The sequence below is a fragment of the Orbicella franksi genome, chromosome 9 (genome assembly GCF_964199315.1).
Source record: "Orbicella franksi chromosome 9, jaOrbFran1.1, whole genome shotgun sequence".
Lineage (NCBI taxonomy): Eukaryota > Metazoa > Cnidaria > Anthozoa > Scleractinia > Merulinidae > Orbicella > Orbicella franksi.
In genome coordinates this window covers 21,817,193-21,843,064 of record NC_138153.1, presented here as the reverse complement: position 1 = coordinate 21,843,064, position 25,872 = coordinate 21,817,193, and the positions used below count along the sequence as shown (strand labels likewise).

At 39.7% G+C, this 25,872-nt stretch overlaps 1 protein-coding gene and 1 pseudogene across 1 annotated transcript in view; one reads left to right on the top strand and one right to left on the bottom strand.

Moving 5' to 3' along the window:
• LOC145497903 (periodic tryptophan protein 2 homolog) overlaps positions 1-25,872 on the top strand; it is a 135,948-nt gene that overhangs the window by 34,530 nt on the left and 75,546 nt on the right. Inside the window, exons 5-9 of the mRNA XM_081477780.1 lie at positions 2,435-2,578; positions 13,244-13,379; positions 15,290-15,386; positions 16,247-16,283; positions 21,197-21,337. Coding sequence (XP_081333906.1) covers positions 2,435-2,578; positions 13,244-13,379; positions 15,290-15,386; positions 16,247-16,283; positions 21,197-21,337 — 555 coding nt within the window. The remainder of the gene's footprint in view (positions 1-2,434; positions 2,579-13,243; positions 13,380-15,289; positions 15,387-16,246; positions 16,284-21,196; positions 21,338-25,872) is intronic.
• LOC145498031 (uncharacterized) lies at positions 3,534-4,320 on the bottom strand (annotated as a pseudogene).

The window sequence follows — 25,872 nt, the reverse complement described above, 5'->3', positions numbered from 1 at the left end:
GCAATAGGACACCAACTCATTCATGTCTCTTAGTGTTTTGATATGAATGCAAGATGAAAACAAAAAAATGTGCTCAAAAATTTTGGCAGTCCTCCAAACAATTGAGAACAATAATATTTTTTTACTACAAAATAAGCGACACTAACTATCCAAATTACTGTTTCAACATTGTTTATTCTCTGACGTGTTACTTCTAACTAGAGAACAATTTGCATGACTGTTATGTGATATGAAAACCAAAATGCAAGCAAAAGAATAAACTCGGAATTTTAGCCTGAAGGCAAAATTTTAAAGCTCGCAATTGATTTCAGTTGTTGAAAAAAACAAAAACTATAGTTGCAAACTTGTTTATTCCCCAATGTGTTTCTTCTACCTAGAGAAGAATTCTACAAGACACATTTGCATGACTGTTATATGTCACTTTTTAATATGATATCTAGCTTCTCAGAATCAACTCCTGCCAATACGAAAGCTCATATTCGATTTGCATTCATGAAAATCTCATTTGCCCAAAGTGCAATTCACTCTGGATCAGCTTCCATCAATTTCACCTCTGTCTTGGTGCTGCAGAGGTCTTGGGTTTGAATCCTGATTTGAGGTCTTATTTTCACAACTGCTTAAGCTATGTACAAAACTGCCATGATCTTTACATCTTTCTCCACAGGTCACTAAATTCAGACTTGTTCACTAAATTGCAGACTTGTTTATTCTCTGACGCGTTTGTCTAACAAGAGAAGAATTCTACGAGCTAAATTTGAATGACTGTTGTGTGACTTTGTAATATGACACCTCAACGTAAACCCAGTAGGTAAACTCAGCATGAACCCAATACATACTGTAAACAAAAGAACAATCTCAAAAGTTTGGCCTGTAGGCAAAATTTTAAAGTTCGCATTCGATTTGGGTTCATGAAAATCTTCTTCCTTGCCCAAAGTGAAATTCACTTTGGTTTGCAAAATTTCTTAATTCAGGCTCAGCCCGTACCACTTAATACTACCATCAAATAATGATAAGCACTACCATCAATATTAGCAGACACATACGGATTACCTTCTGTTGAGCGATTTGCGTTCATAAAAATCTTCTTGCTTGCCCAAAGTGAAATTTGCTTTGGTTTGCAAAAATAATTTCATAATTCAGGTTCAGCCTGTACCACTTAATACTACTGTCAAATATGATACTACCATCAATATTAGCAGACACATACAGATTGTCTTCTGTTGACCGATTTACATTCATGAAAATCTTCTTATTTGCCCAAAGTGAAATTCGCTTTGGTTTGCAAAATTTCATAATTCAGGTTCAGCCTGTACCACTTAATACTACTGTCAAATATGATACTACCATCAATATTAGCAGATACATACAGATTGTCTTCTGTTGACCGATTTACATTCATGAAAATCGTCCTACTTGCCCAAAGTGAAATTCGCTTTGGTTTGCAAAATTTCATAATTCAGGTTCAGCCCGTACCACTTAATGCTACCATCAAATATGATATTACCATCAATATTAGCAGCCACATACGGATTGCCTTCTGTCAATCTTTAAGTTTGCCTCGGAACTATTCAATATCAGCTTCCATCAATTTCACCTCTGTCTCACTATTGATCACAATGTTTGGCTTATATTGAGCTCATGCTTTGTTCTGTTTGTTATTTCTAATTTGCTGTCAATGAACTCTGACTGAAAAGCAAACAATAAAAGTTTCCAGTTTTAGTGCAACACGCAAACTTATGTAATATCTAAAATAATGTAATTATGTGCCCACACTATTTACTGAAGGCATGCTCTGATTTCTACCCATGCACTGATTTTTTGCTGGTCAGCAGAAATGGCACAAAAACTTAACAGATGAATGACCAACTCCTCATTTGCATATCAGTTACATAATCTGCACACCACCAACAACTTGTGACTTGCTATCGCAATTCACAAGTTAAAAATTAATTAATACAGAATGTTGATATGCTAGTGAGAGTATGAGTATGCCCGCATTGCGTGCCTATATGTATGTAATCAACCATGACACTTTGCGGCCATAGTCCTACCAGGTGCTCAGTGCAAGATAGCGACTATCCATTGTTGAACCATTTGTTTTGTGTTCCCTTCTTGCCTCTTAATTCTCTGCCCTTCAAAGTAAATCAACACAGAATATATTGCATACTATGTTAAACCCTGGCAAAGTAATCCTATCATTTAGCCAATCCATTATCTGGGTTAACAGCCTTGAACCTATTCAAGCCTGAATTTTTTCCACCCTTATTTCATAACTCCTTATGTGTACGTAGCTGTGATGATCATTTATGTCTTTACATCTTTCTGCACAGTGGAAATATACCTGGTGTATGATCTTTCCTATGGTATATCCACTTGTAAAATGTAGTGAATTAGAAATCAATGTGATTTTTATACCTTTTGTTCTTTGTTTAAGGTTTATAGCTGTTACTCATGGAAAGCAAATCAAGGTCTGGCATGCTCCTGACTATAGTAAAGAGTTTGCACCCTTCACTGTTCATAGAACTTACACAGGCCTCTTTGATGACACTGTCTGTATAGACTGGTCTGCAGACTCCAGGTGAGTAATACAGTGCTTGGCCAGTTGCAAGTTTGTTAACCCATTTTAAACTCGTCACAAATAGATGAGCTTGGGAACTGGAACCTTAAGGGTTAGCAGGGAGCAAAAAGCAATAAGCTGAAGGGAAGTATGCATGGTAACCCTGGAAGTGGGAACCACCCCCAAGAAGCAGCTGCTAACTGGCACTGTCACACTGAAAGGTATCAGTAGAAACAACTGACCTGACCAATACTTACCAAGAAACCAGCAAGCCAAGAGGGAGGGAGGAGAGGGAGCAAGAATCAGCAGAGATTTGCTAGTACAAAGTGCAAATGATTCAGAAAGATCAGCTAACTGCACAAGTAGTGCGGTGAAGTATAAGAGCCCTGCGAATCCCCTGAGGGCTACCCCACAGGTCACGCCTAAAGGGTAAGTGGGGAGCAAAAAGCCCTAAGCTGAAGAAGGGGAACCATAGCAACCCTGGAAGCGGGAACCACCCAAAGGAAACCTTTCTCCAGGTGCTTGGAGAATGGAGGGACCCAAGAACATGGTGACCTGGAACCTTCAATCCCCAAATTAACTCCAAGCACCTAGAATCTGATAGTTATAGTGAATATGAACAGCACACACCTGACGAGGCCAATGTCCAAATGTTGCTGCAAGTCTAGGAAACTATATTAAGGTGCCATGTGACAGAAGCAGGAGACAAGCACTAAGTGGCACAGCAGGTGACCAGGACAAATCCTTTATGCCAGCTTTAAGCAGAGTGGTGCTAATAGTGCAAAAGGTATCCTGAAGTCCACTGCGAGCGAAGGTGGAGGCAGCCCTGATGTGGAAGCAATGGCTGAGGGGAAGGCTGAAGAGACAAAATGCTGGATAGTGCAACAAGACCCAGGAAAAACTTGTATTAGGGCATGATGCTACATAAGCCGGAGTCAAGCGCTAAGAGGCAGAGCAGGTGACTAAGGTAAATCCTTTATGCCAGCTTAGTGGAGAGTGCTGCTAACAACTCTGATGGAGTCCTGATGTAAAGCTTATAGGCATTGCTAGACCAGCGGCCTATGGCTTGTATAAGATGATCAGGAACTCCATTGCATACCGCAATGGTGGTGGCCCCGATGCGTAAGCTATGGCTAGAGAAGCTTCCAGGTATGTTAGCTGAGGCCATAATCTGCCAAAGTCAGTCCGTGAGACAAGTACACGAAAGAGGCTGCCCATTCTGTAACAGGAACAGGGGACCTGGTGCATTACCCTTGCTAGTGAGATAGGTCATCACAGAGTGGACTGCACAAAGATGATGCCAGCCAATGCCAATATGGATGAAGCGGCCTTTCCTAAAGGGATCGGTCTTCAAGCCCTTGGTCTTTAAGCGCATGCAGGAAGAGGCTGACAGGGAGAGTCCACTGCAATGCCCTGGGCCGGGTTGTTCAAAAGGTGGTTAATGCTAACCCACGATTAAAAGTTAACCGAAGTATAAATATTTCTTGTATACAATTGTTTTTCACTGCTTATGTTTTGTGTATTTTGAGATTATAAAAACTCAAAACAGAAAGCCAAACAATATAAACAGAAAATCTCACTGCAAAGTTACAAGAGTCAAATCAAAATTCGCGCTTATCCTGGGTTAGCTTAATCGGGCTTTGAACAACCCCGCCCTGAACACCCAGATGGAGTGATAGAGAAAAGCTAGCTATATTGGGCACTGTAAACTGTGAGGTGCACAGTAAGCCAAAGTACCCGAGTGAACTGGCAGCCTAGAACATGTGGTGATCCAGGAGACAAAGATCCAAAGACTGCCAAAGAGGGGAGCCCTGACAATGCTTAATACCACAGACAGCCCGCTCTAGGCAAAAACAGTTGGCAAGAGGATCTTGCAACCCCTGTTCAATGTGGAGTGCTCTAACCCCAGCCGAGTAGACCTTAATTGACGAGTGCTGTATTGTTTGAGCCAGAAATGTGGCAAATAGGCACAAAGTCCATTCGTCAGCTGGGCAAGGAGAACCCAAGGAATGTAGCTTACCAAGCTGACAGTAGAAGGAAATAAAACTGTCATGTAGAAGGAGCGAGACCTTGGGTTAGAAGCAAGTAGCACTGCTGCTCCAAGGCGGAGACGTCAATTCTGCTAGGAGTTTGGGGGGTACTGGAGTGGGAAGAGGCTATTTGATTGTTAGCACCTGATACATGGTGAGAGGAAAAGGAGAAGCTATGACAAGCAGCTGAGAATAACAGTCTGCACAACAACCACATTAAGCAGGGCACGCTTGAGGTCCTGATGTTTAAGATGTGAACTACAGCATCATTGTCTGAGCAAAAAAGACATGTTTTTTGACCCACAAGTGTCCCCAGATATGAGCTGCAAGAACTACAGGGAAGAGCTCCTTATAGGCAATAGACTGCTGTTGTTGGGAAGGAGCCCATGAGCCAGCAGACCAGTAGCCCTTCAGATGCGTTCCTTAACCGATCGAACCCACAACATCAGATGACACTTCAACATCAGCCTCAGGCAACAGTCTTAGGAAGAGCCAGAAGCTTGCGCTATGCTAGTCAGACAAGAACTGGTGCCACCAGAGAAGGTCCAGATTAAATTCTTGGTTAAGATGAATGGGTGATCTCTCCTCTGTAAGCAGCATAACAGGTCAATCATGCGGCGTAATAATGTTCTACCCAGCTACACCACTTTAGCAGCATGATACAAATGTCCTACTAGTGATTCAAACTCCTGTCTGTTGCACCACTTTCAAGGAAGCCAGGAACTAATCAAACCTTGTAAAGATGACAACTTCTCCAAGGGGAGACAAGCTCAATATTCAAGACAATGAGCACTGTGGAGGGGCCCACATGCTTGCCTGGGTGCAGAAAGAGACCTAGCCATTGGCAAACTTCCAGGGCAGTCCCCAGGCTATGTGCGCACTGTTGTGACTGGGGTGGGGGGCTGCAGTGATGAAATCACTCAAGTAATGGAGTCAATCTCGTATCTGGTAGGAAATGACCAGGATCCATTCCACCATGTCTGCAATTGTGTTAAAGATAAACAGAGCTGATTGAAGGCCAAAGGGGAGAGCTGAGTCCACATAGAATTGGTTGCACCACTTCATTCCCAGCAGGTAGTGATGAGACAGGTGCACAGGCACATTGCGATATGCCACCTCCACATCAAATTTGGCCATAAGGGCCCCCGCACCAAACTTGGATACTAGGCAAATCACCTGATCCATGGTGATGTAGTGAATGGTAAACTCATCTGGGTTGATCCCATCATTGACACTACCCCCCCCCCCCTCCTGGGAGGAAAGATCTACAATGAGGTACCACTTCCCTGGTTGGCCTCTTGGGAACAACACCAAAGCTGCTAATTTGGAGATTCTGGTAGGGTGGAAAATTTAAAGAGTTGCAAATTTGCTTACAAGTTTAACCCATTGAATCCACATTGCAAGTGCATGTGTTCTTTGAGGTAACACCTCCAGTCATTAGGGTGAGCTTCTACATATAGGCTTGGTAAAGGGAGTATATGAGAGAAAGTAGAACAAAAGTGGATGGGTTAATGAATTCCAGATTGTGGTAGAAGATGATTGGAATGTAGGAAGAGAATGGGTAGAAATGGACAACAAAAGCTCTGCATGCACAGTGAATTGTCCTTTCCCATGACCCATGCGGCTTGGCACAAAGATTGGAAGTTTCATTTTGCAAGATGGTGTAAAATTAGACTTTGACTCCTAAAAAGGCTGAATATAGAAGATTGTATCATATGTAAAATAGTCACAACACACACTTCTTTTATTACTGGGTATGTTAGAGAGTTTTGCCCAAAAGTTGACTACAATGTGCATCACTGGACAAAGAGATACCGGTAATTAAGAAGAAAAGTAATGATGAAAAAAGCGTTGAGCATGGCTGATTACTCTACTTGGAGGGTTGTACAGGGGGGTCTCTGGCATGGTTCAGCGAATTACTGTCTTATCATGGATATCAAAATCTCATTTTCCCAAATCATGAAAATAAGCAAGTAAGGTACCTTTTTTATAATAACTTACTCTTGCACTAGAAACAGTGTTTCATTTAGGAAATTGTTTCTGAAAGAGAATTTCATTAATGTTTCAGTGTAGTGTAAAAATTTTTTTCAGGAAGTGTTCAGTTATATATCATGATTTATTTAATATGTAGTTTTAAGTAGTTCTATAAGTAAGTTTGTCATAAGTAAGTTATAAGTAGTCATGTAACTGAAGAACCCTTGTAGGGAGTTGCAATAAAGTGTGTATGTTTTTTATTCATTTTCACATTGCTTATATTAAACAATACAGTTATTTACGTTACTTACAGTGCAACTACATACATTACACATTACTTACAGTGCACTTACACTTACTTACAATGCAGCTATTTACATTCCATACAGTATATGTATTTATACAAAAGAATAAGTATTAAATAGTTAAATAACTGCAGTTAAACATAACATAATAGTAAAACTGGTAGTAATCTTACAGAAAACAGTTCGCCCATTTGAATTGTATAAATTCTATTTTATTACTCTTTCGCGCAATGTACGCTTCTGTTTCATACTTAAGTTCGATTTTAGCCTTAAATCCATAAATAGTTGGAAAGGTTTGGTTTCTTCTACAGTCCCACAAGTAAATTTTTGCAATCAGTAAAAAGTAGTTAAGTAAGGGGCATGGTCTTTTTATAATGCCCATTATGATATCTTCTAAAGTTAGGTGAATTTGCTCATTTTTTACCAGTGACCAATACACCTCAAAATCTTTCCAAAATGCTATAGAGAAAGGACAGTGGTACAGCAAATGGGTTAAAGTTTCTAATTCGCTTTTACAAAACGTACAATCTTTCTGTGAAATGAAGCCAATTTTGTGAAGCTTTTCATTTATATAAAGGATTCTATTAAGTACTTTATACTGAAAAGCTCTGACGTAGTGTTCAAGAGCAACTTTATGTGGGAGCAAAAAGACTTGTAGTTGCTTTTCTGACAGGTTGAAATCCCTATGAAGAATGGTGATTGCATTTGGTAGTTTGGCTTTTTTGCTGATAAGTAGTGAATAGTAATCCCTTGACTTCTTAGGTTAACATTTTAAACACAAAATACCTCGTTGCCATTGCCAGTGGAGAAAGATGGTATAGTAGAGGATGGGAAGCTACTTATAGTGTTGTCCTGTAGGTGAGGTGGAATGGAGTCCCAAAGGCCCATAAATACAAGAAAATTAGACTTTTCTATGTTCCTTGCAGCAATCTCAAATCAATATTATTGCAATTTAAAAGGAGATCCCTCAAGTACGCTACACCTGAGAGGAAGAAATTTTTATAACAAAGTGGACTGCCATCTATACGAATATCCCAATTTTTCCATATTATATCGTGCCAGTCTTTTGGAGAAGCAAAGTCTTTACGAAACTCTGACCACCATTTCAAAAGTTGAGAATAGAATAGTGAAGGAACTGAGAGGTCATTAACATCGTAATTACAGTTTAACAGAAACAGACCTCTAAACTTTGCTAAAAGGTGAGAGAGATACCATTTGCACAGGCCTCCCATAACATAAAATATCCTTTGTAGCCAGGCCAAATGCAAAGATTTAATCATACAATCTATGTCAATCATTTTTTAAACCACCTTTAGCATAATCGTTAATTGTCAAAAGACGGGTTGTCTTATCTGTTCCATTCCACAGAAATTTGTAAACTAGTCTATTTAACTCTTTCACAAATTCATCTGCAACAGGCATGAGCATATGTAAATGACTTTCGGTATAACTAAGGATTTAATGACAGTCACCTTGCTGTAAAGAGACAAGCCTCTACAGGACCACATGTTCAGGAAGTTTTTTAATCTTGTCCAAATTCTCGAAGAAGTTTTTCTCTCGAAGAAGGGCTTGGTCGTATGAATAGTAAAGGCCTAGAGCCTTGATAGGTTCACGAGGCCATTTGATACCCAAGGGTTTAGAGTTGTTATTTTTACAAGATCTGATCCACATACCTTCTGTTTTACTATAGTTAATTGCTAAACCTGAAAGCAGTTTGAAAGTATCTAATAAGTCAAAAAAGTTTGGGCTGAGTTAAAGTCAGAAAGGTTGCTGTTGTATCGTCTGCGTACTGGAGCAGTTTGTTTTCTTGTCCATTGATAGAGATGCCTCTGATACTCGTATTCTGCTGTACAGCGATTGCTAGAGCTTCCATTGCTAGTACAAAGAGATAGGGAGATAATAGGTCCCCTTGCCTGACCCCACGTTCCAAGGCAAAAAAGTCCAACATGAAACCATTATTTATAACGCAACTTTGAATATTCTTCCCAGCGCATAAAATCTGGACGAATCTTTTTGTTCATCTGTGAGTTTAAGGATGTTTAAATTCATCAGAAAAGTCTCAATAACATTATTATTAGAACATTTGTTTCTACTCGTGTACAAATCTTGGTAAAAGCGCTTCTGTTCAGCGAGAAAGACTATTGGATCAGTGGTCGATGAATTATTAGAATTCAGTTTCGGCATATGTTTCTTTACGTGGTTTCATTTTTCTAGGTTGAGAAAGTATTTGGAACTTTTTTCACCGTATTCATGCCAACGGGCTCGAATTATTTTCCCTCTCGTTTTCTCTTCATAAAAGGATTCTATCTTTTTCCAAGCCGTAATCAGCATATTCAAGTTGTTTTCACAAGAATCATTTTCATATATCTGTTTAGCTGAGGCATACTCTTTTTCTAATTGAGCTTCCTTATCCTTTCTGCTTCTGGCTCTTTTCATCAAGAATTGTATTGTATGGTCTCTTACGTTAAATTTTGTCCATTCCCAGATGCTTCTATTGTCAGACAATTCTTTTCGACCTTCTCCAACCCACTTTGGTAATAAATTTGAAATTTCATCGTTATAGAAGGAATCATCTAGAATAGTACAGTTCATTTTCCAGTAACCCTGACCTTTCTTATGCTTTAGCCCATTGTCCTCCTCCACGAGCATAATTGCGGAGTGATCTGTTCTGAGAGCTGGAATTATGTCAGTTGATTTTATCCAAGCTTGTAAATTATTAGAAATAAACCAATAGTCTACACGACTAAATATTTGTGGAGAGCTTTGGCACCAAGTGAAGCTTTTAATTTCTGGGTTTTTGACGCGCCAAATGTCCACTAAAATGAATTCCTCTTGAAAGCATTCAATACTTGCAATTGCTATTTTACGTGGGGCCAAAGAACTGCCTTTCTTGTCTAACAATGGGTTCATAGTACAATTAAAGTCACCTCCAACAATAACTTTTTCATCTGCGTCAAAATGTTCTTCTAGTAGGGTTTTCCTTAGCTTCTCCAAAAAGTTAGCTGTATCATTGTCCTTATTCAGGGCATAAATGTTAATCAGGGTATATTTATGGTCGGCAATGTCAGCTTTGAGAATAATATAACTTCCCTGGGGGTCTATGATTCTGGAATGAATAGTGCAATCGGTACCTTTCTTCAATAGGACAGCAACCCCACGAGAATTAGAGTTTCCATGGGACAATATAATGTTGGCACCCCATTCGTTTCTCCATTGCACCTCAGTATCCTTTTTCAAGTGCGTTTGGTGTAAAAATACAATATCGGGATTTTTCTTGCAACACCAAGTAAAAACTGCTTCAGTTTCGCTTGTGCTTTTTGCATAACTTCTTCTCTATCCTGGTAGCAGAGAAAACGAGCGATAATCGGATGAGGATCGCTGCTGCTTCTTGGTTTGCCCAAACAATGGACCCTTTGAAATTTGATTCTTTTCCTTGCATCGGTGATGTTAAGTTCATCTTAGAACGGAGAGTGCAACCGTTAGCAAGAAACATGTATCCGTTAGCCGTTAGCATCAGACCGTTAGACGGGACAGCATAACCGTTAGCAAAAACTCTGTATCCGTTAGCACGGCTAGAGAAGCCGTTAGGATCCGTTAGAATAAACTAGCATACGTTAAACGGGTAACGATTCTGTTAGAATGGCATGGCACCCGGTGAAGTAGCATGTGGTACGTAGCCTAACACAGTGTGAAACGAGAGCAGCTCTTGGCTTCCATTTAGTTCAAAACAATCATGAGAGATAGCTATCTTTTGACGAGAAGTTTGGCGATTATTATTTTTTGATGCCCTGATGATTGATAAATACAACTCAAATGAAGTTCAATAAAGCCTTCATACTATAATTATTATACACGATCCAAAACAAAACATGTTTGCCGCTTTCGAAAACAGAAACGACATGTAAAATCATAACAACGATCGTCATTATATGAACTGTTTTATTTATTCGGCAAAGTCCAGTTGTTTCGAGAGCTTGTAATTTGTTACTGTAAGTTGTGAACAAACGAAAGTTAAAAATACCTTACAAATGCCATAAATGAACGAACCAAACACGGAGAAAACTCAACCAATGGCCATGCGATGAATAAAGATGTTCTGCGAAGTAAACACTGATCACGTGTCAAGAACTTGTGCTCGTTTGTCAATGTCACAAAGTGCGGGTTCAAAAATTTGCATAAAGTTGTTTACATCTTCCAAGATGTAAGAAACAGCCATATTCCGGCGGAAAGTTTGATAAATATTTTGATAGACTGTTGTCTGACTCTGAATCAGAAGAAACCAATTTAACTACATGTATGTGACAAAAACAACTTTATCTGATGAAACCAGCGCCAACAAAACGCCCGTCGTTTCGAGACTAGCTTTGTGGCTTCGGAAGGTACCGCTTTTCGCATGCTCTGTCAAGAATGCGTAATCTTTCGCGAATCCACAGCTGGAGAAAACAGTTACTTTTAAAAAACTCTAGACAAAGTCATTGTGTAAAAATAAGTACAAGCGACAAATCCATTTGAGTAAAACGATAAAAAATGTTCACCCTGCTCGACTGGCGCGTTAAATTGTTTACACGTAGGTTTAGCGACATTTCGCGTTCCACACGATAATAAAGGACTTGAATTCTGAGTTTGTCTGTCTCGATGAGGAAGTGATAGTTTATATCACTGAGTTTTGCTTTCAATGCTCACCGTGGAAATAATTTTTAAATGTTTGTCCCATCGACGACTGATGAAATAGGCACTTTGTGATTCTTTTTTTTTAGAAATCGTGAACGTAAGACATAATGGATTGGCACAGTTATGCATGTGTTTATAACATTGGACTGAAAGCTATGCTGTTCGTTCGTTAAAAGTCCTTAGATGTAAACTGTTAGACAACCGTTAAACGTCCTTAGATGTAGGCCATTAGACAACCGTTAAACGGCTTCAGTCATCCGTTAGAACAAACTGTGCAACCGTTAGAACGTGTTCTTCATCCGTTAGACATACTTAGTTAGCAGTTAGAACGTTAGGAGAGAGCGTTAGAACGCTTTGGTGATCCGTTAGGCACAATTAGATAACCGTTAGAACGTTAGGACAAAACGTTAGAATGTTGTGAAGGCCGTTAACTATCCGTTAGCTATCCGTCCGTTAGCAGCCATTTAACGGATAAGCGTTAAGGTACGTTTTCCCGTTCACGGTCACATTTAGTGTTTTCACTCAGTAGGGAATCGCTCAACTTCGCCACATTCTGATTGTCTGTTGAGTTGCTGGGATTTTCAACAATGCCAGTAAACTTCAGGTTTTTTCTTCTGCTGTAGGAGTCGGAATACAGGAGCTTTTTCTTGAGGCTTTTGTTCTCAAATTTGAGTTCCTGAGTAGGTCACGTTTCAAGTTGGCGATGTCACTGGCATTGAAGTCTACACTTTGTTCCAGTTTATTCACAGAGTCGATGGTGGTTTTGGATTTAGCTTTCAGCTCAGCAACATCCTTGTCTAAGCTGGAAATAGCTCCTTTTATATTAGCCATAGTAGTGTATAAATTATTGAAGCGGTTTTCAATGACATCCAGCTTAGTGACTCTCTTTAAGACTTCATCCAGTTTCTTCCCAAGGTCGGCGGCCATTGAAGGAGCTTTTAGAGCTTCGTCGTCTTCTTTGTCTGAATATTCTGCTATAAAGTGTGTATGTACTTAGAGGGTTGTACAGGTGATTTACTGTATGTGATTATTCAGCTCTCAATGTTTGAAAATTGTACATTCTTTAGTTATGCTTGTAATAATTATAAGCAGAACAAAAGACAACTTCCTGAACAATTGTTACATGTGACATCACTTCCAAATCCTTCTATAACCACAAAAAGTCTGTACCAGGTCAGTGGCCCATACAGCCAGAGGTTATCCTGGTTTTTGTAGCATCAAGCGACTAGGAATATTTTTACACCCTCTGGATGGGATGCTCATCCATCGCAGGGCTATACCCTCAGGGTTCCCCTAGCATTAAATTTCCATTTAACACACAATGCAATGAGCTAGAGCTCAAACCCAGACTGCTGTATTCAGAGTTCAGTGCACTAATCATTAGTCCACTGTGCCTCCACTAGGGATGGTGAATAGTAAAATTTGAGACTTTGTGAGATGGTAAGACTAATATATTTTCTGTGGCCCCCAGACTTTCTTATCCTTCCAAAATAAATCAAGACTCAGAGAAGGTGTTTGAAAAAAATTGAAATTTTGAGAGCCATGAAATTTGTCTAAAATTCTCTGAGATGTGAACTAAATAATTACACAAAAGAAGCCTAGGCTTAAGTGTCAGAATTTTGCAATATACTTACTTGTGTTTGTATTTAGTGTAAATGTGTAAAAGCACTCAGGTTTACATGTATGTGTTCCTTTTTTATGGTCAGATTTTTTGTTGTGGGCAGCAGAGACATGACAGGACGTATCTTTTCACTTTTCCCTGTGGTGAATTTTTCTCCAGTCACCCTGTCTGGCCACCGAAACACTGTAAGAGGCTGTTTCTTTGAAGAAAACTCACTGGATGTATCTTTGTTGGTATTGAATTCAGAGTGTAAACTTATTATTTGTGGAGGATGTATACCTTGGGGATAATACAGGGGTTTCATTAAGGGTGGGGTACTGGGCAAATTGACTGGCTGTGAGGACAATTTGCCTGGCTGGTTTGACTATCTATTGGAAAGTTTTTCTTTCAGAGCAGTTCAGTTCTAATAGTTTTGCCCACCTATCAAAACCAGTTGCCCTCCTGCTGAAAACATTAATGAAACCCCTGATAATAGTGATGGGAATTACGCTCTAAACAGGGATTATGTATTATGAAATTGGTAATTCTGATATTTGGGGTAATAAGAGGTAGTCCAGGGCTGGTGTAATTTTGTTACAATGTGCTACATATTTGTAGTGTGTGAACAACAGGTATGGTGAGCATGAAAAGAAAATTGGTGAGGTAAGCATGCTCTTGGGAGGAAGATCTTTCAGGGAATCAGACCTTTTAAACTTTCTTTTGATGCTACTGACCTACAGTGTAGTATGATACAAGATTCTCCTACCCTAAACCAATTGGTGAGACCGCTGACAGCTTCATGCTGACAGGTCTATATTTCACAACATGTACACAAAGAGTTCACAAATTTTGGTAGAATGTCATAATTACTGGCTATCTGATTCTGTATTTTGCATCCTACATCTCAGTAAAAGTTATTCCCTTTTCTGTCAACCAGTTTGGGATGGTCATTTCAAAGTGCTTCAAGCAACTTTTAGAGGGCATTCTCTCGCATTTCCACCTGAAAGAAGAATAGAAACAGTGCTCCTGGCATCAGAAAACATTGTGTGCTGAGAACAACAACTTTGGTTTTAATGGCTTTGCAGAGATAAGATATCTAGGGAAAAAGTATTTTCCATTTGACAGTTTAAGCCAGGAAGATTCTGTCTGTTCTAGACATTGCATCTGCTGTGGCCAGTAAGATAACTGCTGATCTATTTGATCTAGAGAGCTGCTGATGTTTGTTTAAGCCCTGAACTTAAATCTAAGCATTGCATGATGTTTCCTGAGTTGTTTAAACCGTAAATCTTTGAATTAGCGCCCTCCTCAAATGAGCACCCCAATCAAATAACCACTCCTCCTATTAGCCAAAATTTAAAATAAGTGCCCCCTCCCCTCAAATAAGCACCCCCTCCCCTCCCCCATTTTTTGGACAAGTAATGAGACAACAAAGGATGTATAGTTTTCGTCATGTAGTATTAGATTTGTACATTGTTTTTTTCAGTTAAGTGAACACATTGAACATGTTAAGTACTAACGCTGCTGCGATTTAAACTTTAGGATCAGCTTTTCATGTCAATAAACAGCTTATGTTGTTGTTTACACACAGATGATGTATTAAAAAAATGATCATGACAGGCCATGATTTGGGAAAAATTTAATAAGCGTCCCTCCCTTGAATAAGCGTCTCTCATCTTCTCCTAAATTTGAAATAAGCACCCTGGGCACTAATTCGAGGATTTATGGTACCACTTTGTCAGCTGTGCTAAGTTAATGTTACTCCAAATCTTTGCAGGGCTTCTTTTGTGAATTTTTTTACCCTTCAATTGTAAAGTTTATAATTCAAGCTAACATTCTTTGAAAAAAAGAATAATTAAATTTTACAAAGTGTGCAAGTTACTGAATATAAAATAAAGTAATTATTATAATAAGAGTGCCAGGGTGACAAGAAAAAGAATCACCAAAATAGAGCATAATTTTAACAAATTCTATGTTTCATAACCTTTCTATTGATAGACGATATAGTTTGTGGGGGCTTCATTGAAAAGAGCACATGCACCAATTTTTGTCTTTTTAGGACAGCATTGAAGGTTTGACATAGTTTATTAGACTGATAGCTTGTATGTGTATTATCGAATGATGAATTATTTCAGACTTGACAATATTCAATTAGACATATACTGTAAGTTGTGATGGTGCACTGTTTTGTTGGAAGTGTAGTTTACCCCTTGAGGCTGTGCAAAGTGCTGATGTAGTAGTTCCTGGACAAGGTAATGTGTGAATTTATGCACAATTTCTTTATGAATACTTATGACTGACTTTCCCTTAACTGAGCCCTTTAATGTTGGATAGGAGTTGGTAAATAACCCGTGAAAGGGGAGGGGGGGTGGTACTCCCATTAATAAGCTATGGGTATATGCTGCTGTGAAGGGTATGGTTTTCAGGCAGTTGAGTCTGGGATAGGGTACAGAAATCAGACAGTTTTGGTCTAGAATAGAGTATTATTTAAAGGAAAAGTGGCCAGAGCATAAATAATTTAGTCTAGAACAGGGTTCTTTACCTGGGGTTCTATAATAGAAAGTGAAACTCTGTGGTGACTTTGTAAGATATTGATTTAGTTAATTAATGTATGTTGGACTACGATAGTGATAACATTTCTGCTTTGAATTGATTGTTTCTGCCATCAATTGAACCAGCAGTCATCAATGCAGTCTGCTTTGACATGAGACAACACTCTTTGAATTGAATAGAGCATGTCAAGAAAGTGAGCAAAACAGAGTTTTCTTCCAAAATATTTCTCATACAATCTCTTCTAAAGTTACTTTAATTTTGTTCTGGATGATCCAAAAGAAGAATGAAAGTTGGATGAAAATTGTAAGCCTTGTGCATTTCAAATGGAAGAATCAAGAGTTTTTTCATTTGTGTGACTGTCTTCATTGATAGACTACTATCTACAATGCCTCACAGCATTAAGTTTGCCAGTACCCATTTACATATGTATTCACATGGGTGGAGAGAGGCACTGCAAGAGTGAAATGTCTTTCTGGAGAAAAATAGCACGCTTACCACTTTAGATGGCTTCATCTCCAAATTAAATTTGACTGTGTATCTACTTCTTATTATTTTGCAGAGAATAAAACTTCAATTGGTTGGAAAAAGCATTCCAAGTAAGAATTTCATCATATTTATGTGTTGAGTTGTGCCTCAAGTTGCTTCTGTGTTGCATCACAGTGTAATACACAAGTGTACAGTACAGTTTTGTTGTGGTTTTAAATAATGTAACATGATCAAAATGAAATAAACCTTAAACTAATTAAAATAGACATCAAAAGGTCGAGACAGCACGAAGCAAATCATGATTTTAAGAAGATTACAACATTTTTTAGTTAATAAGACATGTTTTGATGTTACTAACATCATCGTCAGTTACAGAATATTTGAAAAACCGCTAGGACTATATAACAACTAGGCGAAACATGCATAGTTAATTATGATTAAGTGACAAAAATAGATTACATGTTTGAGTGATTTGCAAAGTGTTGGAAAGAATGTAAAGCCTAAAGCGTAAGTGTCAGATTGACGTGATGAACTTGTTGATTTAAATTGGGCTTTCGCCAATTTATATGTATAACCTCCTTAAGTTTAAGTTGAAATTTAGTAGGGGTAGAATCAAGGATTTCGAAACAATCCGTAGAGCAAGATTGGTGACAACGTTCTGAGCTTTGTAAGTGTTTGAAGATGTGTGAGGACTTGTCTGAAGAGAGATGTTCACAGACGCCTGTGGAAAGATGACGGCCAGTTTCGCCCATATAACAAGCATTACAGTAAGCACAAGTAAATTTGTAAATCACACATGAAAGAAGTTCTCTAGGGACAGAATCCTTCACTGAGAAAAGATTTCTTAATTTAAACGTGGTAAACACTAATTTGATGTCAAGATCATTACAATAACGATTGACAAGGTGGCGTATTTTGCTTTGAGCTACAGTAGAAAAAGGCCTAAATAAGGTATTATAAAAGTATTGTTTACCCTGTGAAGTAGTATTAGAGGAAGGAGGTGTTTGAGTGGAGCCATATCGGTCAATGGCTGTGTTCAAATATCGGTAGATGCATTTATCAATGAGATGAACGGGGAAAAGATTCTTGCGTATTATGAAACTAGTTTTCATTTTGCAATTATAGAATAATTCATATTTATGTATCATACAGAATGTACATGCACTAGTAAAAGATTGACTGCATAAGATTAGGATTTTCTTTTCATTAGTTTAAGTTCTATTATACTAGATATACTAGATCTCCTTACGTTTAACTCAGAAAAATAGTATTGGGTGATTCCAGAAAATATCTATACCCTTCCACAGGCGGCATGAACATTTTAGCCCCCCTTGCCTTTGGAAATACTGAAATGCTCTACCCCCCATGCACCCTGAATTCCAAAATCATTAAACCCCTCTCCCCTCCTGATTTTCATTTTTTATTTCGACCACTGGAATTCCTTGTTTGCCTCCCTACGAATTTCAGTGAAGGAGATTTTTCACTTTTACATATTCCCAGAAGTTATTGCAAATGATTTTCAGTAAAACAACTGTCAACAGGGCTCGAAATTGCAACTGATACGATTCCATGTATTCGTGACTAAATGTTCCTGACTAAAACTTCCTCCTCCTCGGTCTCAATTTTACAACTAGTTTTCAACTAAACTCCTAAAGAAGTAAAAATTTCAATTGTTTTGTGTTTTAATTACAGTAACTGGGTGGGTAAATCCTGCCTAATTTACCTTTGATATTACAAACAGTATTCACTTGATCAGACACCGTTACAGTGGTTCCCTTATGAATGTGTATTGCTGGCGCATAGGAAACAGACATGGCAGGTCGACATTCACCAAACGATAAATATGACAAGATTTTAGGGGTTTTCTTCTGTAAATGATTGTGAAAACGTTGATTGATGCTTGTTTTGCATCTTGCTTTCCGCCGTTGTCAGTTTTTGTCTGTCCTCTCTAGAAACCCCCCATGCCCTTGGAATTCCAATTGGAGGTACCCCCATACCTTTGGATTTTCAGTTCAAAGACCCCCACCCCACCCCCCCCCCCACCCCTCTTGTCCTTGGAATTTAATAAAGCTGCCCATGGTATAGGTATGGATATTTTCTGGAATCTCCCATTTTCTGAGTCGTAGGTATGGGCACAAATTTCTCTCAATCCTTCAATCCTTTGCTCCTCCGCTTCCTTTAGACTTTTTTGTGAATCCACTTATCGATGGGTAAGGCTTTCACAGCTGTACCAAGTTCAAGTCACATGACATGGCAGTGAAATGATTTCCTCACAGAATGATTAATTCTAATTTTTATTTGTAGAATTCTATGAGTATAGTAATGCAAATGCCGCAATCTGATTGGCTGAGCTATCTGTATACTATCAGCCATTAGTGTGCATTGGCTGAAGGTCGCCTGGAAAATAGCACCATTTCCTCGTTTTTGTTAAGTTGCAGAAGAACATTTAGATACAAATGGATAATTAAATTCCTGAGAAGACTAAAAGAATGACATTCACAGTTTTGTGACTAGAAAATGTTGAAAAAACTGATGAGTAAATTTTCTCAGCTAACATACAACAGCTGAGAAAATTTTAGTAAGAATTCTACTAAAACAGTTAGACTAGTAATAGTTATCACTAAAGCTGCAGCTGCTTTCTTTTATTTCTGCAGATTGAAAGCAATTAAACATTATAGTATGAACAAAAGCTTTTATTTCTTTTTTCTTTGTTAAGTATATCACTCATATTGTTCCTATAACTTAGGCATCTTATCATAAATATGTATAACCCAAACAATCAACTATTAGTTAACTAACCAACATCTTCTATTATATTTTAACTCATTCTATTCGAGACAGTTTGAAAGGGCAAATTTAACATAACATATTTAACATATTATAAGTTCCCAGTTTCTTTCTTGCTGTACATCGGAACCAAGACACTTGTCAAATTAACCAAATCAATACTGTAAACAGTAGCCTGCATAGCAAGCGTTTCTGTGGGGTTCAGGAGCAAAGAATATTACAGCGCGAAAAAAGGAGCGAGTAAAAGAGGGGGGAGGGGGAGGGGAAGGAAGGAAGGAAACGCTTGCAGACAAACCCCTGGGTTTTGAAAACCGCCCACTTGGCCTTTCATGTCTGACTGCGCACACTGAGATTTCATGCTGTCGTCGGCTGTCATAAAATTAGCCAATAAAATCTTCGGCCTTCCATAGCGGAAGTGAACTTTGAACCAAAATAAACTTAAAACTTGTCAAAATATGTCTGAAACAACGAGCGCGCGGTGGGACGGAGAAATCTCAATGAATAAAATTTGGTAATTTATAATCAAGCTATATTTCTACTCAATCCATCTAAAAGGAAGGACTGCAAGGGTGAAGTTTTAGTACAAATCTGCCAGAAAGTTAAAATGTGAGAAGTATTAAAGTCGTGTTAGTAATCCTTGTGCTTGCAAGATTCGAAATCTTGGATCACTGTATCAATTCGTCCAGGAACCGATTCAAGGTAAAATTAGCAATTCAACTCCCACAAAGGCAACTCCAGTAAGGAAGCGTTTGCTGGAAACGCCAGATCCGCAAATTGGCTCGAATGTTATTGCCTGTAGCAAAAACAAACAACGGAAAGTCTTCTCGGAAAACTTTGGAATTTGGGCAGGAGAGGCTTCAAACATCTGAGAGGGAAAATAACGATAATCTTGACCAGTATCTGAATAAAGATAATCTTCCCCTTGGCCAGACGAAATCACTAGGTTTTCCCACACAGTAGTGCGAATCTTCTGTCCCGTGGTTTGTTATCTTGTCCTTGGCACATGTGGCATTCAAGAAAGTGATGTTAAAATTAAAGGAACAGCTGCAAATTGTGTCGCGCTTGCTTCTGCAATAATGTGCAGGCTTCGGAAAACCAAAGTGTCGGCATTGCACTACAGGATTTCTACTGTACTGTCGAAGCTGACGACTAAACCCTCGTTCAGCGAGAAAAGTTAGAGCGTTTTGTAAACAAGCTTCGAACGCGTCTTCTCCCTTTGTCTGGCACTCAAAGGTATTTTAAAAAATACCTTTGATCGACACATGTCAATAATATAGGGCTAGCCCAGCCAATCATGAGCCCCGTTCGCTGGCGAACGGAGGTTTTCAAAATCCAGGGGTTTGTGTGCAAGCGTTTCCTTCCTTCCCCTCTCCCACCCCCCACTTTCTTTTTTTTGGCTCTCGCCCCATTTTTCGCGCAGACAAAACACCGAAAATCCTGTTCCTCGGTCTTTCTTTGCTTCCAAACCCCACGGAAACGCTTGCTACGCAGGCTATGTAAACAGCTCCCACATGCTCCTATCCCCGAGACTTCACAAAAAAAATAATAACTCTTGCACGCCTTGCGTGCCTATGTTTATAGTAGTCAGGGCCCCTACTGATACCAGCCTAACTAGTGCTGAAGAGCTAGCACCCTTTTTAAATGAGGTGACTTAATCAGTACATAAGTCAGACTCGAATCAGTGCTTGACTTGAAACAGATGCCAGCAACTTACACTGTAATACTTCAAAAAGACACCTGCTCGTTTGTTACCATATAAACATAGCCATTTACTTTGTACTATTCTTGCAATTGACCAGTTCCCAGTAGCTTCATAGCTCGATCAGTGGTAGAACATTTGCACCAGTATCACAAAGTCTTCCTGTACTGGGAAGTAATATTTCAAACACAAATGACCTTGTTTGGCCACATTTCCAAACACCGAGAAGAGAGTTGAAAATACAACTCATAGGGGAGTATTTTTGATGAACTTCGAGGTGTTTGGAAATGTGGTCACCCACACTGTCTTGAGTGTTTGATATATCTTCTCAATCGAAACTAAAACTAAGAAGAAAACGGAGAATTAAAATCATAAAAATCTATGCTAATTAGGATCATATATCCAAACACCGTCATGGTCATGATTTACTTTGTTTAAACTTGATGAATTATTAATGAGTTTGAGAAGTGTAGAGACACTTCCTGCGGTGATTTTCATCTCTCTCTCTTAACTTTCTTAATTTTGTCTTAATTGTAGGCACTACTACAACCAAGATGGCTCTGCTGAACTAACCACCACTGCTTTCCACAAATCATCTCACCTTCTGATTGCCGGATTTTCAACTGGTCTGTTCTCACTGCATGAAGTACCAGATTTTATTCTTATTCACACTTTAAGGTATTTTATGATGAAATTTAACAAATTGACGTTGACTCAGTTCATGCGTCTGTCCTGTTATTGATCATTAATTTCATCATAACATTGTCAAAGTACATGTGCCATTACAAGTGATATTTGAAAATTCTCTCAAATTTGTGTGAATCTTTAGGCGAGTGCCATTTGAAAGAGTTTTCAAATATCACAAGTAGTGTAAATCCTGAATTGCTCATTTATTATATGGCTGAAAAAATTGGGAATGCATACGCATTAATCTGGACTGCAATAATTAAGAATTATCCAATCACAATGAAGTAATTTTCTCTGAGTCATAATATTGAAAATTATACTTTGCTTTAAAGTATCCATACGGCCTACAGGGTTTTTGTGGTTTTGGTATCTCTATAACATCTAAAAATGTATTCAAAGCAAAAAAATGAATTACGATGCTTTTTTTGCCGTGAAATCAAGCTTTAAATTTCCCACTTCGGCCACACCTAATGAAGTTGACCATGCAATGAAAGATTGGTGATGAATGACGTCACTTCAGGAACGTCTCAAAGCTTCATGCTTTTATTTTGCTTGCCTGACAACCGCATTGTTTCACCAACCTCAGTTTGTTTGTGTTTTGTTGACAAAAACTCCTCACCACTACTGAAACAACAGTGACCTCAACTAGCAGGATTTGGTAATTCCTGACTTGATGTCACGACCCATTCAGAAACCCAGACTCTTTTTTTGCACTGACTCACGGTCATTGGGCGTGGCTGAAGTGGGAACTTTAAAGCTAGATTTTAGGCCAGCCAGTGAGTACCAAAATAATGAAGAAGTTGATGAAGTGTTACTGTGGGAAATGATAAAACTTAAAATTAGAGATGCCTCCATGAAATATTCCAAAGTCAAAATGAAGAAGATGAAAAATGAAGAGACCAATATTGAAAGTGCACTAGCCACCGTAGAAGAGCAATTAGAACAGGGTGTAAATAATAAAGATGTCCTTGAGGAACAAATAAGGTGCAAGAAAAATGAATTGGAAAACATTATACAGTAAAAAACAAAAGGGGCCATAATTAGATCTAACGTCAGATGGTACAACGAAGGTGAGAAAAATAGCAAATATTTCTTGGATTTAGAAAATAGACACTTTAAGAGGAAAACAATAACGCAGATTAAGACGAGCAACAGTTCATATGCTACAAACGACTCAGATATTTTAAAAGAATGCAATTCTTTTTATAGTCGGCTTTACACCTCTAAAAAACCCATGGTGACATCATGTTCTGACAACTCGGCCAGGAACTGTTGGATTAGTTGTTCATTACATCAGACTTCCGGTTTTCTAGTTATAAGACCCTGTTGCATCTTGGGTCCAGGTGCTTTTCGTGATCCGCCATCTTGTTCACTTCTTGAGTTGTATGTCTTGCATGCGGAATAAATCCTTGCTTTGAAGCCTAAATATTACATGGTGGCAGCAGTAGCTGGAAACCCTCAACATTAAACAATGCCAGGAGGCGACGAATCTAGTCCATCAGCGTTGGAGACGATTAATCAGGCCCAAACGATCACACAAATTCCTCTCCCCGGAAAGTTCCACAGAGTAGCATCAGGGCTCAACAATAAACCACAAACGGAGCAGGTCAGTACTCTCCTTTATGCAATGGGTGACAGTGCCGACGATATTCTTCAAACGCTTCAATTAGACGAAGGAACTGTCTCCTACGAGGCGATCAAGAAATCATTAAACGACCATTTTGCTGAATGGCGAAATGTAATCGTGGAGAGAGCACGTTGTAACAAAAGGTCCCAAATAGCGGGAGAATCAGTCGACACATTCATCCAGGATCTATACAGATTAGCAGATAATTGTGACTATGGTGTGTTAAAGGATAGCTTAATTTGAGACCGAATTGTAGTGGGGGTACTTGATGATTCACTTTCCGATCGACTTCAATCAAAAGCTTCTCTTACACTCGCACAAGCCGTTCAAATGAGTCGTCAGGCACAATCTAGAGCACAAAACCGTGATCTTGTCCGTGGGGACAACAAACCAGCTTCAGTTGAATCTATTAACTCAGGAAAGTCTGGAAATAAAAAAGTTCCGAACAAAGAAACTCCCAAACATGCCCAAAGTTGTGGATGGTGTGGCCGCAAAAGACACCAGCGCCAAGTTTGCCCGACTAAAGATGCTACCTGTAACAAATGTAAAAAAGGGACACTTTCAAAATGTTTGTCGCAGCCCTGCCTCCCCAACAAAGAAAGTATACGAGCTCGAAGATGAGGAAGAGCAGGAAGAGGGAGATGAGGTTCTATTTCTTGGAGAAGTTCAAACCACAAGGGGGGGTTGGACCGCCCAACTTGGGATTAATGGCCACAGTACTCGCTTCAAGCTGGATACCGGTGCCGCAGTCACAGTCATTGGTGCACATACCTCGTGGCTGAAAGATCAGAAGTTTGCCAAACCGAAACAAACCTTACGAGGCCCTGGAAATATTCAAATCCCAGTCATTGGCATGTTTCAAGCTAACCTCGCATACCGCCAGAGAAAAGTTACTGAACCAGTCTATGTCATACCAGACCAGACATGTCCACTGCTAAGCAGAAAAGCTTGTGTTGCATTGGGGCTAATCACTCGTACAGATGACGAGATTGGTGAAGTCACTCCACAAAATGCTGATTTCAAAACCGAATTCCCCTCACTGTTCAGTGGCCTGGGAAAGGTGAAGACTGAAGTCCGCATAACGCTGCAACCTGACGCAAAGCCACATTGCATTTACATGCCAAGGAAAATCCCTTATCCGCTATTGCCAAAGGTCAAACAAGAATTAGACTCTATGCTTCAACAGGGAGTCATCTCACCAGTAACAGCCCCAACTACTTGGTGCTCTGCTCTCGTCCCAGTCCCCAAACCTAATGGCAATGTCCAACTCTGTGTAGATCTAACCCAGTTAAACAAGGCGGTCCAGCGAGAAATCCATCCAATGCCATCAGTCGATGAGAGTCTTGCCAAGCTGGGAAAAGGTCGCTTCTTCTCCAAACTCGATGCAAATAGTGGGTTTTGGCAGCTTCCCCTTGATGAAGAGTCAAAACTGCTGACTACATTTGTAACACCATTTGGCCGCTACTGCTTCAACCGCCTTTCGTTCGGCATAAGCTCTGTGCCAGAGATTTTCCAGCATACAATGTCCGAAATCCTTAAAGATGTAGAGGGCGTAATTTGCCAAATGGATGACATTCTAGTCCATGGAGCTGATCAAGAAGAACACGACAGACGCATCAGAGCTACACTGCATTGTCTACAAGAGGCTGGCATAACCCTCAACATTGAGAAATGCCAGTTTTTCAAGACCTCTGTGAAATTCCTAGGTTCCATTATTGACGAACAGGGAATACATGCAGACCCAATGAAGACGAAAGCCATATCAGAATTTCCACCTCCCCAAAGTGTGAAGGACCTGCAACGCTTTATGGGGATGGTGAACCATTTGGGGAAATTCACTCCCCAACTAGCCGAGATGAACGAACCCCTGCGTCAGTTGTTATGCAAAGACACCACATGGCTGTGGACAGACCCCCAGCAGAGAGCCTGCGAACAGATTAAAACGGCCCTCACATCAGCTGAAGTTTTAGCATGTTATGACCCAAGTCGAACAACCATCATCGCAGCTGATGCCTCCTTAAACGGCATTAGTGCAGTCCTCCTCCAGGTACAAGATGACAGGAATCGTAGATCCATCAGCTATGCATCACGATCACGCAGTGATGCCGAGAAACGCTATGCTGTCAGAGAGAAAGAAGCACTAGCAGGAGTTTGGGCTGTGAGAAGTTTAGTGAATATGTCGTGGGCATGAATTTTGTCCTAGAAACTGACCACAAGCCTCTTCAAACCCTCTTCAACACCACTGAGCTTTCCAAGACACCACCGCGTATCCAGCGGTTTCGCCTTAGGTTAATGAGATTCAGCGTCACTGTCCAATATGTGCCTGGGAAACACCAGCTAACAGCTGACGCACTCTCCCGTGTACCTACAGAAAGTCCCAGAGAAAAAGACGAGCAGTTTGTAGACGAGTTAGAGAGCTTTGCAGCCCAGACAGTGTTCACACTCCCAGCGACTACACAGCGCCTGTCACAGATACGAGAGGCACAGATCGCTGACGAAGAATGCGCTCAAATCAGGAACTATTGTAGTCAAGGATGGCCAGCATACATGCCTCACCAACCCTTACTACGTCCCTACTGGGAAAACAGGGCCCATTTCAGCATTGTTGATGACTTGCTTCTCTGTGACGAGCGCATAGTGATTCCCAGGTCCATGAGACTGGAGATACTTGGCTGCATTCATGCTGGTCACCTTGGTATAACCAAGTGCCGAGCTAGAGCCCGAACCTCTGTATGGTGGCCAGGGCTCTCTACGCAGATTGAAAACATGGTGGAAAATTGTAGCACCTGTGCCAAAGATCGCCCTGAGCTCAAAGAACCACTCATGTCAACCTCCTTCCCTTTACGTCCATGGGAAAGGCTAGCTGCCGACCTCTTTGAACTCAAAGGAAAGGTCTACT